The sequence below is a fragment of the Phyllostomus discolor genome, chromosome 6 (assembly GCF_004126475.2).
Source record: "Phyllostomus discolor isolate MPI-MPIP mPhyDis1 chromosome 6, mPhyDis1.pri.v3, whole genome shotgun sequence".
In the NCBI taxonomy this organism is placed as follows: Eukaryota; Metazoa; Chordata; class Mammalia; order Chiroptera; family Phyllostomidae; genus Phyllostomus; species Phyllostomus discolor.
The window spans coordinates 29213065-29227325 of NC_040908.2; the positions used below are offsets into that span (position 1 = coordinate 29213065).

Sequence of the window (14261 nt, forward strand, 5' to 3'; positions counted from 1 at the left end):
TTTGTTAGACATGCAGATGCTTCAGGGCCTGCACTTCTGACATCGAAAGCCTTTTCCAGTTCATCCCCCCAAAACCCCAGTACCATGGTCCACCTCTCACAGGCCTATTCTGTGGCGAAGGCTTCCTCCTCTCCTCACGCCTGCTGTGTCACTTCCATTTCTGGCACTAATTTGATGCGGTAGTGATGTGGACAATGACCCCCTCACCTCCCGCCCCATGTCCAGTGTGAGTCCTGGCGCAAGCCTAATTTGGGGCTCACTGTGACCCCACAAATGGGCTGCAAGCCCCTTGAAAACCGGTTGTGCCCCACATTTCAGCCTAGCCACCCCTTTTCCCCTTGCGCACAGCCCAGCGCCAGGGAGGCCGCCGTCCGAGCTCTGCTTGCCCGCTGGCTGCCCGGTCAGCCATCGGCCTGGCTGTGTAGAAAAACAGCCCCATCCACCCAAAATACTTCATTGAAATGCTGAACTGTGGCAGTGCTGTGAAAAGTCAAAATGTAAAAAACACTAGGCAGCTGTGAGAATTATGATCTTGAAATTCTCCTCTCCTTGCCCCTCAAGGTTTTTTTTCTTTTTCAGTTCTCTTTCAGTGGGTGCAACCCCGGCTCTTCTGTTCTCACCTGGGATTTCGTGGCTTCTAAAACTTTTAAAAATAAGAGAAAGAGCACCAGGCCTCCCCTAGGACAGGATATGGTGGCAGATTTGGTTCTGGTTTTTATTTTTAGTCCTGGTATGGCAGGAATTAGCTGTTTGTTTTGGTTTCCTTCTCAAAGGGGTGTGGCCAGCTTGTCTGGCGGGGAAGCAGGTCAGCACTCGTGGTTCTGCAGCCCTGGCCCCACACTGTGGTCTGGGAAGCGGGAGCCTGGCCTCTGGCTACAGAGGCGAGAGCAGGCGCTGCTGGGGCATCTTGGAAGGAGGTGGGTGTGTTCCTTGTGTCTACACCGAGCCTGAATTGCATGCCTTCCTGGGCTGCGGGATACAACACGGCAAGATGGTGAACAGAATCACAGGAGGGGACACCACGGGGCTGTAGGAGAAGAGGTTGTGGTGGCCTCCCCGTATCTCCTGCTGGCAGCCTCTCCTCTACGGTGGGAGGCCTCACCGCAGAGAGTGGTCGGTGGGCATGAGGAGTGTGGAGCGGGTTTGAGGGGTACATTTGAGACCCTGGCTTCGACACTAGGGTAGACAGCTGTAACTGACTCAACCACCAATGGGAAAGGTGAGCCACCATGGGCTGGCCAGAAGCTTGAGCTTTGGGAACCCCTGGATGACCTGAGCGTAAGGAAAGACAACTGGAGTCTGGGCCAAGAGGACAGACAGAACTGAAGCTGGAAGACCTGGATCTGGCCTGGACTCTGCCACTGCTCGCTAAATGGTGTTGGAAAGAACCTCTTCTCCCTGGATTAGATTTCTCATGTGTCGTTCTAGGGAAGGGCCCAACCCCGACCCAAGAGGTCATTGTGAGCATCACCTGAAAATGTTTTCTAAAAGCACATGTTCTGCGCTTTATAACACTGCCTGATTTAATTTCCACGGCCGCCCTACAAGGTAGCCGTTGCTAGTAGGTAATCCCATCTTGCGTTTGGGAAAACTTCACTCTCTGCAAACATTTTGAGGTAGGCATCCTTCCAGTTATTTTTTTTCTATAGGGGTGTGTGTGTGTGCACACGCAACAAAAATAAGTTCATGCAATTACATTTGTTCAAGTTTGTACTTTTATGAACCAGTTTCCAGCACACACCTGCATCAATCCACAGCAAGCGTTTCATTGTCAGATCTGTTGTCTTTGAGCAAACGTGTTCCCTGTGAGTGGGCCTGTAGGTTAAATCTCTTTTTTTTTTTTTTTTTTTTTTTTTGCCATTATAAACAGCACTGCAGTGGGTATATTTGAACCTAAATTTTTGCGTGTGAGGGGTGACCCCCCAAAACTAGACTTTATTTTTTAAAAATGGTGTATTCTTACATGTTTAAACTTCAGTCACCTTCAAAGTACTCTCCATTTGATGCAGTACACCTATGGAGATGGTTTTTCCACTGTTCACAACAGTTTTTGAACTCATTGATTTTGATGCCTTTTAGTGCTTCTGCCATTTTTTGTTTCACCTCTTCCACATCGGCAAAACATTTCCCTTTGAGGACTTTTTTCATCAGGGAAGCAAAAAAAGTCACTTGGGGCACAATTGGGTGGATAGGGAGGTGGGACAGGGGGTCATGCCAATTTTTGCTTGAAAACTGAACACTTGGTGCAGAGTGGGCCAGGTGCATTTGTAAATCACCCATCACGAAGTGGGCAAATGTGTTGAAAAGTCTCCAAACAAATCCACCTGAGCCGAAGGCAGCCTCTCACAACAACACCAGCTGGTACACAGATACAAACAGGTCCCTAGAACACTCACCCTGTGGGGAAGCCTGTATTGTACTACAAGGGGCCCACCCTGCAGAAGATAACTCTGGGTTTTTTTGCCCCCCGCCCTTGTACATCATTAATTTAAGATAAATTCCACGAAGTGGAGTTACTGCATCAAAGTGTATGCAGTTTTTGGAGACTTTGAGAGAAGTCAATTTGCCTACTTTAAAAAAAATTTTTCCATTGGTAAAATACACAGAACATAAAATTTATCATCTTAACCACTTAGGTGTTTTATTGTGGTAAAATACATATAACATAAACCTTACTATATTAACCATTTTTAAGGATACCGTTCAATTAAGTACATTTACATTGTGCAGCCAATCTCCAGAATCCTTCACCTTGCAAAAGTGCAACTCTGTACCCTTTAAATAACTCCCCATTCCCCCGACTGAGCACCTGGCGACCACTATCCTGCTTTCTGTCTCTATGAGTTTGACCACCAGATACCTCATGGAAAATGGAATCACAGAGTATTTGTCTTTTTGTGATTGCTTATTTCACTTAGCATAATGGATGTAGATTTATCCATGTTGTCACGTAAGACAGGACTTCCTTCTTTTTTAGGCTGAATAGTATTCCACTGTGTGCCAATACTGCATTTTATTTATCCATCCACCTACCAATGGGCACTTGGGATGCTTCTACCTTTTGGCTGTTATGAATAATGCTGCTATAAACACGAGTGTGCAAATATCTCTTCTAGACCTCCTTTTCACTTCTTTGGGGTATATACCCAGAAGTGGAGTTGCTGGGTCACATGTAATTCTATTTTTATTTTTTTGAGGAACTGCCAGGCTGTTTTCCACAGCTACTGAACCATTTTACATTCCCACAGCTGCCAGCTTTCGTATGTGATTTATGAGGGTTCTTCCCTACCTGGCCTTGAGGCTTCCTCCCTGGGGGCTGAAGCAGTGACTTGCCTTTCTTCCTCTCCCCACCCTACCCCAACCTGGGATTCCCAGCTCTGGGCTTAGCCCTCCGTGGGCACCCTGTGCGCTTAGATCAGCTGGGAAGGCAAGAGGGAGGGGGTCCACCCCTATGGAAAGTTCCATTGCAGAGGAAGCACTGTGCTCTCCACCTCTGCATCCAGAGATCCTAGGGTGGGGCTTCTTGGAAGGGCAGCTGTCTGGGCTGTGGTGAGTCATCCCAGAAGGAGGAGGCTGGCACCAGCCTGAGTGTTGAGCCCCCGACTGTGCCAGGGTCAGCTTGCCTCCACACCAAAAGTTTGGAGGTAATGAAAAAGCCAGTGCTTCTCTTGAAAGGGGCCCTCCCTTGGCTTAGAGAGCTGGGTGGTTTCACACAAAGGCGCCTCTTCCAGTGGGAATTGCGAGGCAGTACCTGGCACTTCCTGGCAGCCCTGGCTTCCTGCCCGATCGCCGAGGCTGTGTGATGGCCACTGGGACCCTCAGAGGGCCCAGCTCAGGAGCAGTCTGTCTCCGTCTGGACCCAGGGCTGCCGTCCGGCCACTCAGGCAGAAACGCTCAGGGGCAGAGGGGGGAGGGAGCCCAAGGGTTGGAGTCCCCAGCCCATTTCTGATCAGACGTTCGTGGGCAGGAAAATGGACCTTCATATAAATCAAAGAGCAAATGGAAGGTGAAGTCACCCCCCTTTTATGGGTGGAACTGGGTGCTCAGACTGTGACCCTGACCAGGAAAAGCCACTGCCAGCTCCAGGAAGTGTTGGGTCTTATGTGTGTTGGAAACTGTGTGAGAGAAGACCCCTCAGGGACCTCCCGGTTCTCCAGAATCGAAACCGCTCCCTTTTGAAAAGGCATTCTGTCCCTTCACTTTAGGTGGCTTGTCACCCTGCACAGTGCACAGATCTTAGGTGGGTGATTTGACGAGTGGGGCAAGTGCAGACACCCATGCACCCAGCACCCCAGTAAAGACAGGCTGGTTGCGTCACCCAGGAGGTGCCTCAGGCCCTCTCCCAGCCGGCCCTCTCCCCAGCCCCGCCTCAAGTAGTGTGATGGGTCGGTTTCTATTAATTTAGGTTAATTTTGCCCCTTTTTGAATATCATCTAATGAGATACCTCAGCATGTCCTTTTTGGTATCTGACCTCTGCACAATGTCATCTCTGAGAGATTCGTTTATGTTGTGTGTGTATCAGGAGTTTGTCCTTTCATCTCTGAGTGGTATTCCACTGTATAAACACACAATTTGTTTATGAATTCTGCGAGATCTGATTTTTAAGTGGAGAGGGAGGGAGAACCCCACTGGGCTCGGCACCAGCAGGAGCATCTGTGCATGTTCGTCTGTGCACCCTCCGCTCACTCGGGGCTGGGCCCTCCTCACTGGTCGGAGATCAGTCAGAAGTGGGCAGAGAGGACGGTGACAAAGCAGGACGAAGGCATGCACAAAGGCCACGCAGCTAACACATTCTGCTGGTTCAAGGTCAGGAGGCTTAAGGTTTCGGAGAGGAGGTGGTTGTGCTGGGAGCTTTCAAGGAGGATGGGGCTCAGAACCCCCGAAGAAGCAAGGTGGACAGGCCTCTGTGGGCAGCAGGGGGAGCAAAGGAAGCACGGGAGGCCCACGGACAGTCATCACTAAACCCCCTGCTTTGCAGCGGCCACTCGACTGGAGGCCTAGGACTGGCAGCCTGGACCTGCCGGGCAGCTGGCATCGTCCTTCCCAGTTCCGGGCCCAGAGGAGGGGGACCGGGTAGCCATGTGAAAACAGGTCCATGCTGTCTTCTGGAGGTGGTGGTGTCCTGCCATCTGCAGCTGGTCTCCCAGGCCAGGTCCCTGAATGGCGTGTGCGGCTGTCCCACCTTCCCGCAGGGTGGACAGGCCACTTGACTGGGGCCAGCGGCTGGGCCGGCACAGCAGCGAGCGGTGGGGCCTCCTTGGCCTGCCTTCTCTCTGCATCTCCTCCAACACTCCCTCTGTCTCTCCTCCCCTTCGGTCCTCTCCGGCGAGGAGCTGAGTTAGTTGTGAGTCATCTGGCAGGAAGCACACTGACACCCAGTGACACGGGTGACAGCCTCTGTGTTGAACCAGGGCCTTCACGGTCTGCACCTGCCTCCACCCAGGCCGAGGCACCCCAACCTTTGGACCTGTTCACACCCCAGCCTGGCAGAGGGCAAGGTCACTGACTCTGTATGAGTTGGGATGTAGCCAAGGAAACACTATTAATCCCTCACCTGGTACTGGCAGGGCACTTTGTACTGTCAGGCATGATCGGGCTTGCTGTTCCTTCCGCCCGCCGGTGCTTGCTGAGCGCCTACTGTGCGCCAGCTTGTGGAAAGGTGATTGCGATAAGGTCGATGGCTTTAGGGAGTCTACAGTCTGGCTGGGCAAACATGTGAACAGACAAGTCTAAGGAATGGTGGGGTGGCTGAGTGTAAAGCGTAGACTGGGGCCCGAGAAGGGATGGCCGGTTCTACCAGGGTTCTGTCGGGAGGGGCTCCATAGAGGCGACTCCGGGGCAGAAGGGGAAAGGTAATTTGAGGTGGACTCGGCAGGGAGAGGGGGGCGTTCTAGTAGCAGGAGCAACTTGAACAGGGTCTGCAGCTGGGCACGGGAGGTTGTGTGGATGTGGCAGTTACGGGACGTTAGACAGCTGAAGCTGCAGGGACGAAAGACCACAGACTGGGCGGCTTTTGTACAACAGACACTGATTTCTCAGTTCTGGAGGCTGAAAGTCCAAGATCAAGGCACCAGTGTACGTGGTCAGGTTCTGGGGAGAGCGGTCTTCCACACTGCAGGCTGCCACCACCTCGTTGTGGTCCCACGTGGTGCAAGGAGGGAGGAGCTCTCGGGGCCTTTTTCCAGAAAGACACTAATCCCATTAGTGAGGGGTCCACTCTCAGGACCTACCGTAATCACCTCCCAAAGGCAAGTATGCTACCTTGGGTATTAGGTTTTCGACAAATGAATTCGGGGTTGGGGGAGACACACGCACTCCGTGGACAGCACATGTTGAGAGACAAGGCTGGGGGATGGTGGGGATGGATCTTGGAAGGCCTGGTTGGCAGCAGCAGGGGTTGGGGCCTTGCTCTGAAGCGGCAGACACTCCTGGAGGGTCGCAGTGGTGGGACTGGGCAGCCTCGCCCTGAGGGCCACGTGCAGGGCGGGTTAGAGGGAGACTGGGGGCAGGGAGGCCAGCCTGGAAGCTGACCTGGTCATCCTCTGAAGAGACAGAGCCTGAAACAAGGTAGCACGAGAAGGGAGGGGAGCGGGGGGGTTTAAATGTTGAGGGCCTGAGTATCAGTTGTATGCTGGGTCGTGGGGCGGGAGAGAGTTGAGGATTCTGTGCTCACCGTCTCTTTGGTCAGTTCGTCTTGAGGACCCAGTACCTGTCGAGTGCTGTTGGGGGCACAAAGGTGAGAGTGCCCTGGATTCTGCCCACTGGGAACCGACGGTCTAGGACAGCGCCCGCCCGTCGGGTCTGTGTGAGTTGCACACGACAGAAACTCAATTTGAAATGCGTGTGACCCCAAAAAGGGTGGGAGGGGGAGGGTTTATTGTCACCTGTGCTGGAAAGTTTCAGGGGCTAGAGCTTCAGGCAAGGCGTTCAAATAGCATCTTTAATTCTCTGGTTTCTTTTCAGGTCGTATAAATCTTTTACCTTTTACAGACAGCATCTGTAAGAATCTGCCCTTTCCCGTTGTGTCCATCTCTCATCTTCCCTCTGTGTCGACTTCCTTGATTTTTTACGACTGTTATTCATTCTTTCCCGTCTTAAAAACACTCACACAAATACAGTTGTTTTCCTCTACGGCATTCGTTTCTAGGAAGTATAACAATGCTTCCCCTTCTTGGCTTCCTGTAGTTCTTTTGTTTTGGGTTGTTTTTCGTTTGTTTGGTTTTGGTTTTTGCTTTAGAGCTCTGCTTTCATTTTAATTTCAAAGAGGTATTTAATTGTAGTAAAGAACACGTAACATGGCATGCACTGTCTTCACCATTGTTGGGCGTGCGGTTCAGTCGAGTTGACGGCACTCACGTTGCGGAGCGGCATTGGAAGACAGGCTCCCCCGGCATCTCCAGGCTGACCTCTTGCCAGCTCAGCAAGCCCAGTGGAAAGAGGGAGATCTCCAGGATCGGCTGGCCCTTCACTCAGACCAGGCCGTGTGCTCCTCCTCAGCCCCTGATTGTGGCCTGATGTTGGCTCACGTGCTCCTCCGGAGGTGGAGCGGGGTCATTGCCCTTGAACCACACAGGCTGAGCCTGCACAGGGGTGCTCAGAGGGAAAGTGAGGTGCTGTTGCTGAAAGAATGGGAAGTGGATGCCGGGGAGGCGCAAACAGCAGATGGCCATCACTCTGGGCAGCCAAGGCCTGAGCGCAGATCACTTAGGCGAGGCAGCAGCTGGTTCCACGGGAGAGGTGCAGTGTAAAACGCTGTGTGACTCGAGCATCTGCCATGTGCCTGGGGTTGAACAACATTTTGTCCACTGGAGTTTTTAGCTACTGGCAGAGAGGAGAGCTGGGCATAAGTGACCGTGCTACAGTGCAGACCTGGTGAGGGCCTGGGGGTAGGTGATTTCTTCTAGCAACTGGAAGGAGGGCTGGGAATGGTTCCTGGAGAGGCTGGGCTGGCTGCATAGGCAGGAGTTGGATGTGGGGGTGTCACAGTGTGGCTCCCCATGTGGGGCATGGGTGCCTGCCATCTGCCCGCTGCTTGATTCCAGCTGCCGCTAATACCACCAGTGCTTAGCCTCCTCATTCCCCTCCGCGGACCTCTGTTTCCCGCTGGCTGCTCCGGAGCGGAAGCCTCCTCTCCCGCGCCCACCCTGGGCCCATGGGAAGGGCCTGGAGTCAGGGGGGCCTGAGCAGGGCAGGTTTGAGGGACTCTCCTCCTGCAGGCCTCTCCCTGGAACGCCTACCCAGCTCCATCGCTTCCCGCCCCCGCCTGACCGAGAGGGAGGAGGAGGTGATCACCTGCTTCGAGAGGGCCTCCTGGATCGCTCAGGTGTTCCTGCAGGACCTGGAGAAGGTGAGCTGGGAATTACAGCACCGTGTTCGTAGCTGCCCTCTGCTGAGAACCTATACCCAAGGCCCCCACGAAGCCCATGGGTCAGCCTTGTGCAAACAAGAAAAAGGCACCCTGTACCCCTCTAAAGGCACGCTACCTCACCTATTGGAGAAGTCATAATAGACCAATTCTGCCAGAATGAGACACTCCACTGCCAGGATACAGTTTTAATAAATGATAAGCCCACATTGTCTTTGAGCAGCCAGCACCCTCCTTGGTGAGCTCAGCTTGCACGACCAGATGGGACAGCCCTGTTCGTGCTGGTTCACTTGGTTACGCCTCACGTCTCTGAAGTGGCTCTTTGGTCCATCCCTGGTGAGGCGGGGAGAGGTCAGACCATCTGCTCACCACACTCCCCTTGGAACGGGTCCAGTCAGGCGAGGTCTGTGGACACGTTCTTGTGCTGGGGTGCCCTGGAAGCTCCCTGGTGGCTCCCCTCGGGGAAGTGAGGTGTGGGGCTCACTCTCTAAGCCTTTCAGAGGCCGGCAGGGAGCCTGGGCGTTCTTGGGCCCCCTCCTTTCCCAGCTCCCCCTGGGTGGGGGGGCCTATATGAACTGTGTGGGACGGCAGTCCCAGGTGTGAGCAGTGCACTGCGGTGTTACCCCCATTCCCCTCTCCTGTGGGGCTCTTGGGTCACTGGGGGCAGAACCATCAGGCGTATACAACAAAGACACTGCTAGCAGTCACCGAGCCCCTGCTCTTTAGTCAGGCGCTGTCTGAGTGCTTCCCAGTCCTTCCCGAACCCAGCCCCCACACTGAGGCTGGATGGAATGGGTGCTGTACTCATGTCCAAACTGAGAAAACTCAGTTTGGAGAAGAATTAAATAGCTTTTCAGAGTTCAGACAGTTAATACATGGCCTCGGCCGGATTTGGACCCTGGCAGTGTCCAGTGTGGCTCTGGGCACTTGTGGGGGAGAGTTTGGGGGTGGTGCTCAGGCATTCTCTTTAGCAGATGTTCATTCGCTGTTGGCGGACAGGCGTGACGGCAGAGTAGGTGAGGACTGGCGACCTGCAGGAGGAGGTGATTGTGAGCTGAGCGACTTAGAGCCCAGGAGACATCTGAGCCTCACTCACCTGCTTTGGCGAATATCAAAATGTCAACCTATCGCCTGTTTTTGTGACAGGGCTTCCTGGAGGAGTCTTCCTCAGGCCGGGCCAGTCCCCTAGCGCAGGGTTTCTCAGCCTCAGCACGCCTGACATTGGGGGCCTGATAATTCTTGGTTGTGGGGCTGCGTTTCATAAAGTGTTCCGCAGCGTTCCTGGCCTGCACCCACTGGATGCCAGCCGCCATTTTTGTCGGTGACGGGCAAAAATGTCTTCAGTTACTGCCCCATGTCCTTAGAGGGCAAAATCGTCCCCCTACTGAGAGTCACTGCCCTCGAGTCCCTGTCCTCGACCGGACTCCAGGAGGAAAGGAGCAGAGATGGAGGGGCTCGCAAAGGCAGGCGCGCTGGCAGAGGTCCACGTGCAGAGCCAGCGGGGTCAGGTTGACCTCTGCGGCAGCCAGTCACGTGGCCCACTGCCAGCCTGCACTGTTTTGGGTGCCCTTCACATTTGAATTGCATGGGTTTGGAGGAGACTTTCCTGAAAAAGATCAAAGTCTCCCGTTCAGCCAGAAGCCTGGGCTTTGGACTTTTAAAAGGGGATTATGGTGATGAGCTGTGATGGTGCCCAGGCCTGGCATCGATGCCCATGGCGGTGGGCAGACCAGTGGCCCTGATGACCGGTTGTCTTGGGTTGAGGGAGGGCAGGCCAGAGAACCCGGTGCGTTCTCAGAAATGCTGTGGGTTCCTTCCTCCGAAGGCCCAGCCCCAACCGCTGAGGAACTGAGAACACCTCTTGAATCTGCCTTGATTTCGGAATGATGAGGTGGCTGGCTCGTTGATTTTTTTCTTGAATCAGAGAAGGGAAGTGACATCGTAAAGGCAGGTCGATGGGGCTGGGTGGCCCTCTTAAAGCTGAGGCTTAAGGACAGCTCTGTTAATAACATGATTGTTCCTCAGCTTTTCTAGAAGCTGGGGTGCCTGCCTTTCGGCTGGTTTGATGTCTCATGATTATACAACAGGGACACAGGGGCCTGGCGTGTGGTGGGCACTCAGGTGTTTGTTCAGTGGATGAACCAATGAGAAGCAGAGACAGCCTGGAATCTGTGGCTGCCCAGACTTGAGTTTGAGGTTGGGGCGCATGCTACCTTTGTGACTTTAGAGGGTTCTCTGAGCCTCAGTTACCTCATCTATAAAATTCAGACAAAACCAGCTTTGTGGGTCTCTTGTGGCATACCCAGCATTTGGATGGGGAGAGAGTGCTACAGACATATTTTAAATTCAAGCAAGTTTGGTTGGATGTGGTCTGAGAATTGCGCCACATTCCCATGGAATGGCTGGGGACTTGGGACAGTCCGCGGGGCTGCCTGTGCCTAGGCTGACCCTCAGCCCAGCCCCGCTGCCACAGACTCTGAGACATCACAGGCTTTGTCTGTGCTCTCTTCCCAGGTCACAAATAACTCCACCTCAAGGCACCTGAAAGGCTCTCACCCCATTGACTATGAGCTCACCTACTTCCTGGAAGCTGCCCTCCAGAGCGCCTACGTGACAAACCTGAAGAAGGGGTAGGTGGCCGGCAGCCAAGTGGGGGGGATGTGGCAGTTCTTCTCGGGGGCCAGGTGCTCCTGGCATTGGTGGCGTTTAGTTTGGTCTCCTCCCCCTGCTCTGTGTGCATGTGTGCCCTGGGGAGGACACGTGTCGTCAGACCGAGCTGTTCAGGATGGGGAGGGCCAAGCGTCAGGGGCAATAAAGCTTGCACGTGCTTTGGGGGACAGCCAGGACTCTCTGGGAGGGACAGAGTGAAGGACCTCGAGCTGGGCGGCAGGTGCCCATCGGCGTTGGTCACTGTCACCTCAAGTGTTGGGTAAAGTCATTTTGCTTTCCTGAGCCTCAGTCTCCCCGAAAATGCAGTGAGGAAGTTGATTCCTGCTCATGCCAGCTTCCAAGGAGCAGTGAGATGTGAGAGGGCGTGTGGTGACAATAAAGGCCCAGCATTGTTCTGGGGGCGCCAGAGCCTCTGCCCACAAGGTGGCGGAAGAGGTGAGGCCATCTTCGTCTGTGCATGGACTGGGGGGCCCCAGGCATACTCGCCTGCCTCGGACCTGGGACCCCTGGTACTGGACACCTTCCTCAGTCTAGGCCCTCCCGTCCGAAGAACCCAAGGGGTGCTTCTTCCCTGGGTGGGAGGGGCGGCAATGTGAGTGGCAAGGATAGAGGGAGAAGCTATAGAATCAGGGGGACTGGCAGCTGGCTCTTGGGCGGCTCCTCCGGGGTCAGTCCTGCCTGCCACCTGTCCCAGGACTCACAGCTGGGGCCTGGGGCTTCCTGCCCGTCTCTGCGGCAGAGGCTTGGTGCCCCAGCGTCCCCTCCTTGGTGTCAGCTCCACCCTCCGCAGGCACCGGTCTGGGGCTCTGAGGACACCCGGGCAAGCCAGGGACTCCATGTGCTCAGGACACTCCTCGCCTCACGTGAGCCTTCCCGGGGCCGCGGGCAGCCGAACAGGTGTCAGTTACCTGTCCCTCATGGCGAGGAAACGGCTCAGGACCACAGAGCATTGTCAGCTCTGCTGGCTAGAGCCCTGTGGAGCCCGTATTTTATTTCCAGTGTGCTTTATTTCGCTAAATTTCACTTTGTTATATATTGATTCTTCTGATTGAACATTTTTTGAATAGGCCATTCTTGCACATGATACCATGCTTGAACTTTACACGTTTAGCTTTTCTTTTTCTTTTTTAGAAAATTTCTCTAGTGCTAGGCCAGGGAGGCAGTGGGGTTCCCGTTTGGGACTTGTGCCCGAGGAGGCTGAGAGCAGTGGCGGATGGTGGGGGGGAGGTCTGGCCCTGCCACCCTGAGCTCTCCAGGCCAGCCTGGGGCCTGGGCGGAGGGTCTTGGGGGATGTGACAAGGACACTGGGGAGCACGCTGCTTCTGCTGTGGCTCTACCACCTGCTTTTTTTGTCCTTTTTTCGTTTTGTTGCTGAGCTTCACTTTCAGAGAGATGGTGGCCTAGATGGCTGGCTCCTGTTTTTCCTGACCAGGCAGCTGTGCAGGCCTCCTTTCTAGCTGGAGACCACCATGGCCCCGGCTGGCGCCCTCCCCCAGGGAGCCTCGAGTCGGCAGTTATAGCTCAGGGATGAATGGGGGACAAGAAGAGACACCACCCTCAGCCCCTACCTGCGGAGATTCGGAAGAAGGGAGGGGCTGCTGAACCTCTGCAGCCTGTTTCTGCAAATAAAGTTTCATTGGAACATAGCCGCAACCCATGACTTACAGATAGTCTCACCCACAGAGCTGAACAGTGGAGATTGAGATCCCCTAAGGCAAAGCCTGAAATATGTACTCTTTGGCCCTTTATAGGAAAGCGCTTGCTGACCGACACCTGCTTTATCTTTGAGAAGCCCTCCCTCCCGAGGTCTCTTGCAGAAGAGGTGCCCCCCTCCTTCTGCATGGGAGCCCTGTGGGGTAGATTTTGTGGGGAGGGGACAGTTCTCATTTCAGAGGTCTCTCCCCTCCATTCATTCGTTTAACAGATATTCATTATACTGATACATGGCGCTTCCTGAGTGCCCAGTTTGTGCCAGGAACTTCAGTGCTTTGCTTGCATGTGCGTTTAGTTCCCCCAACATCCCTTCAAAGTGGGTGCTGCCGTCTGCATCTGCGTGGTACAGGTGGGAAACTGAGGCACAGAGAACGTAGTGAGTCATGGGTGGAGCCAGGATTATGGATGCAGGGCCCGTCTGACACTCTGCCCCACCAGGCACCCTGCCCACAACAGAAACCCTGGGGTTGGCAGGACCCTGCTGCTCATGACCCTGAGTGCGCTCAAGCTTGGTAGGCGCGGTCCCAGCTTCCAATTCGAAGAGCCTGGTGGGCGCCCTCACCTTCTAGAGGCCATCAGGACAGGACAGTGGAGATGGAGGCCACTCGATGGCCTTGAGCAAGTTCCTGTCTAGCCTCCAGCTCGGCTTCCTCCCCTCTAACGGGGCTTCTGTGTATCCTGCATCCCAGGGTGTGAAGGTCCAAGAAGAGGGAGGGAATGAAAAGACACCTCGAACCCAGGAGGCGCTACTGTGAGCTCCCTCTGCCCTGGGCGCCCTCCTCTCTGCCCCTCGGGGCTGCCTGCTCCCCTCCCCCACCCTGCCTTTTCTGCAGGCGTGATGAGGTTAAGGGGACCGGCAAGGACAGCGGGAGGGGGAAGACCAGCAGGTTCCAAGCACCTGCTGCATGCCAAGCTGGGCCGCGTGCTCCGTGCACAAGGTCGTGTCGCCTGCTTCACTTTCGAGGAGACAAAGGCTCCAACAAGTTGAGTTGCTTGCCCGACCTCACCCACTGGGATTTCAACTTCAGATCTGAGTGGCCTGGAAACCCACGCCCTATCCAGCTTGGGGTGTGGAAGGGCAGCTAAGGCAGCCTGTGGGGTGTGTGGGAGAATGACAGGAGGGCCCCAGGATGGCTGTGAGTTTCTGGGCTGATTCTTGGTGTGCTGACCAGGGGCTCCCACGGCCCCTCTGGGACCAGAGTCACCATCCCAGAGGCGGTGGCTCCTCTCCCTTTCGCTGCTGGCACCACACCCTCTTCAGACTGGGCCTGCGTCCTCCCCTGTCTTCTGCATTCTGCACACTCAGGCCGTGCGTGCATGGGTGTGTGTGTGTGTGTGTGTGTGGTGCCAGCAGTGAGCAGAGGCATTAAGCAACCATCACTCTCCAGGAAAGCCCGAGTAATTTCAGTAACTTCTCTATTCCTGTCACTCTGCTCTCCTCCCTTCAAACTGTTTCCCTCCTGAAGCGCAAACTTAAGTCCTTGAAACCGGGATGCTGACTCCCTGCCCCCT

General features: G+C 54.6%; 1 protein-coding gene across 2 annotated transcripts in view; it reads left to right on the plus strand.

Moving 5' to 3' along the window:
• Positions 1-14261, plus strand: part of TTC7A (tetratricopeptide repeat domain 7A) — a 112957-nt gene that overhangs the window by 21524 nt on the left and 77172 nt on the right. For both annotated transcript variants that reach the window (XM_028515504.2, XM_036027929.1), the window contains 2 exons: positions 8218-8348; positions 10881-10996. In XM_028515504.2, coding sequence (XP_028371305.1) covers positions 8218-8348; positions 10881-10996 — 247 coding nt within the window. The remainder of the gene's footprint in view (positions 1-8217; positions 8349-10880; positions 10997-14261) is intronic.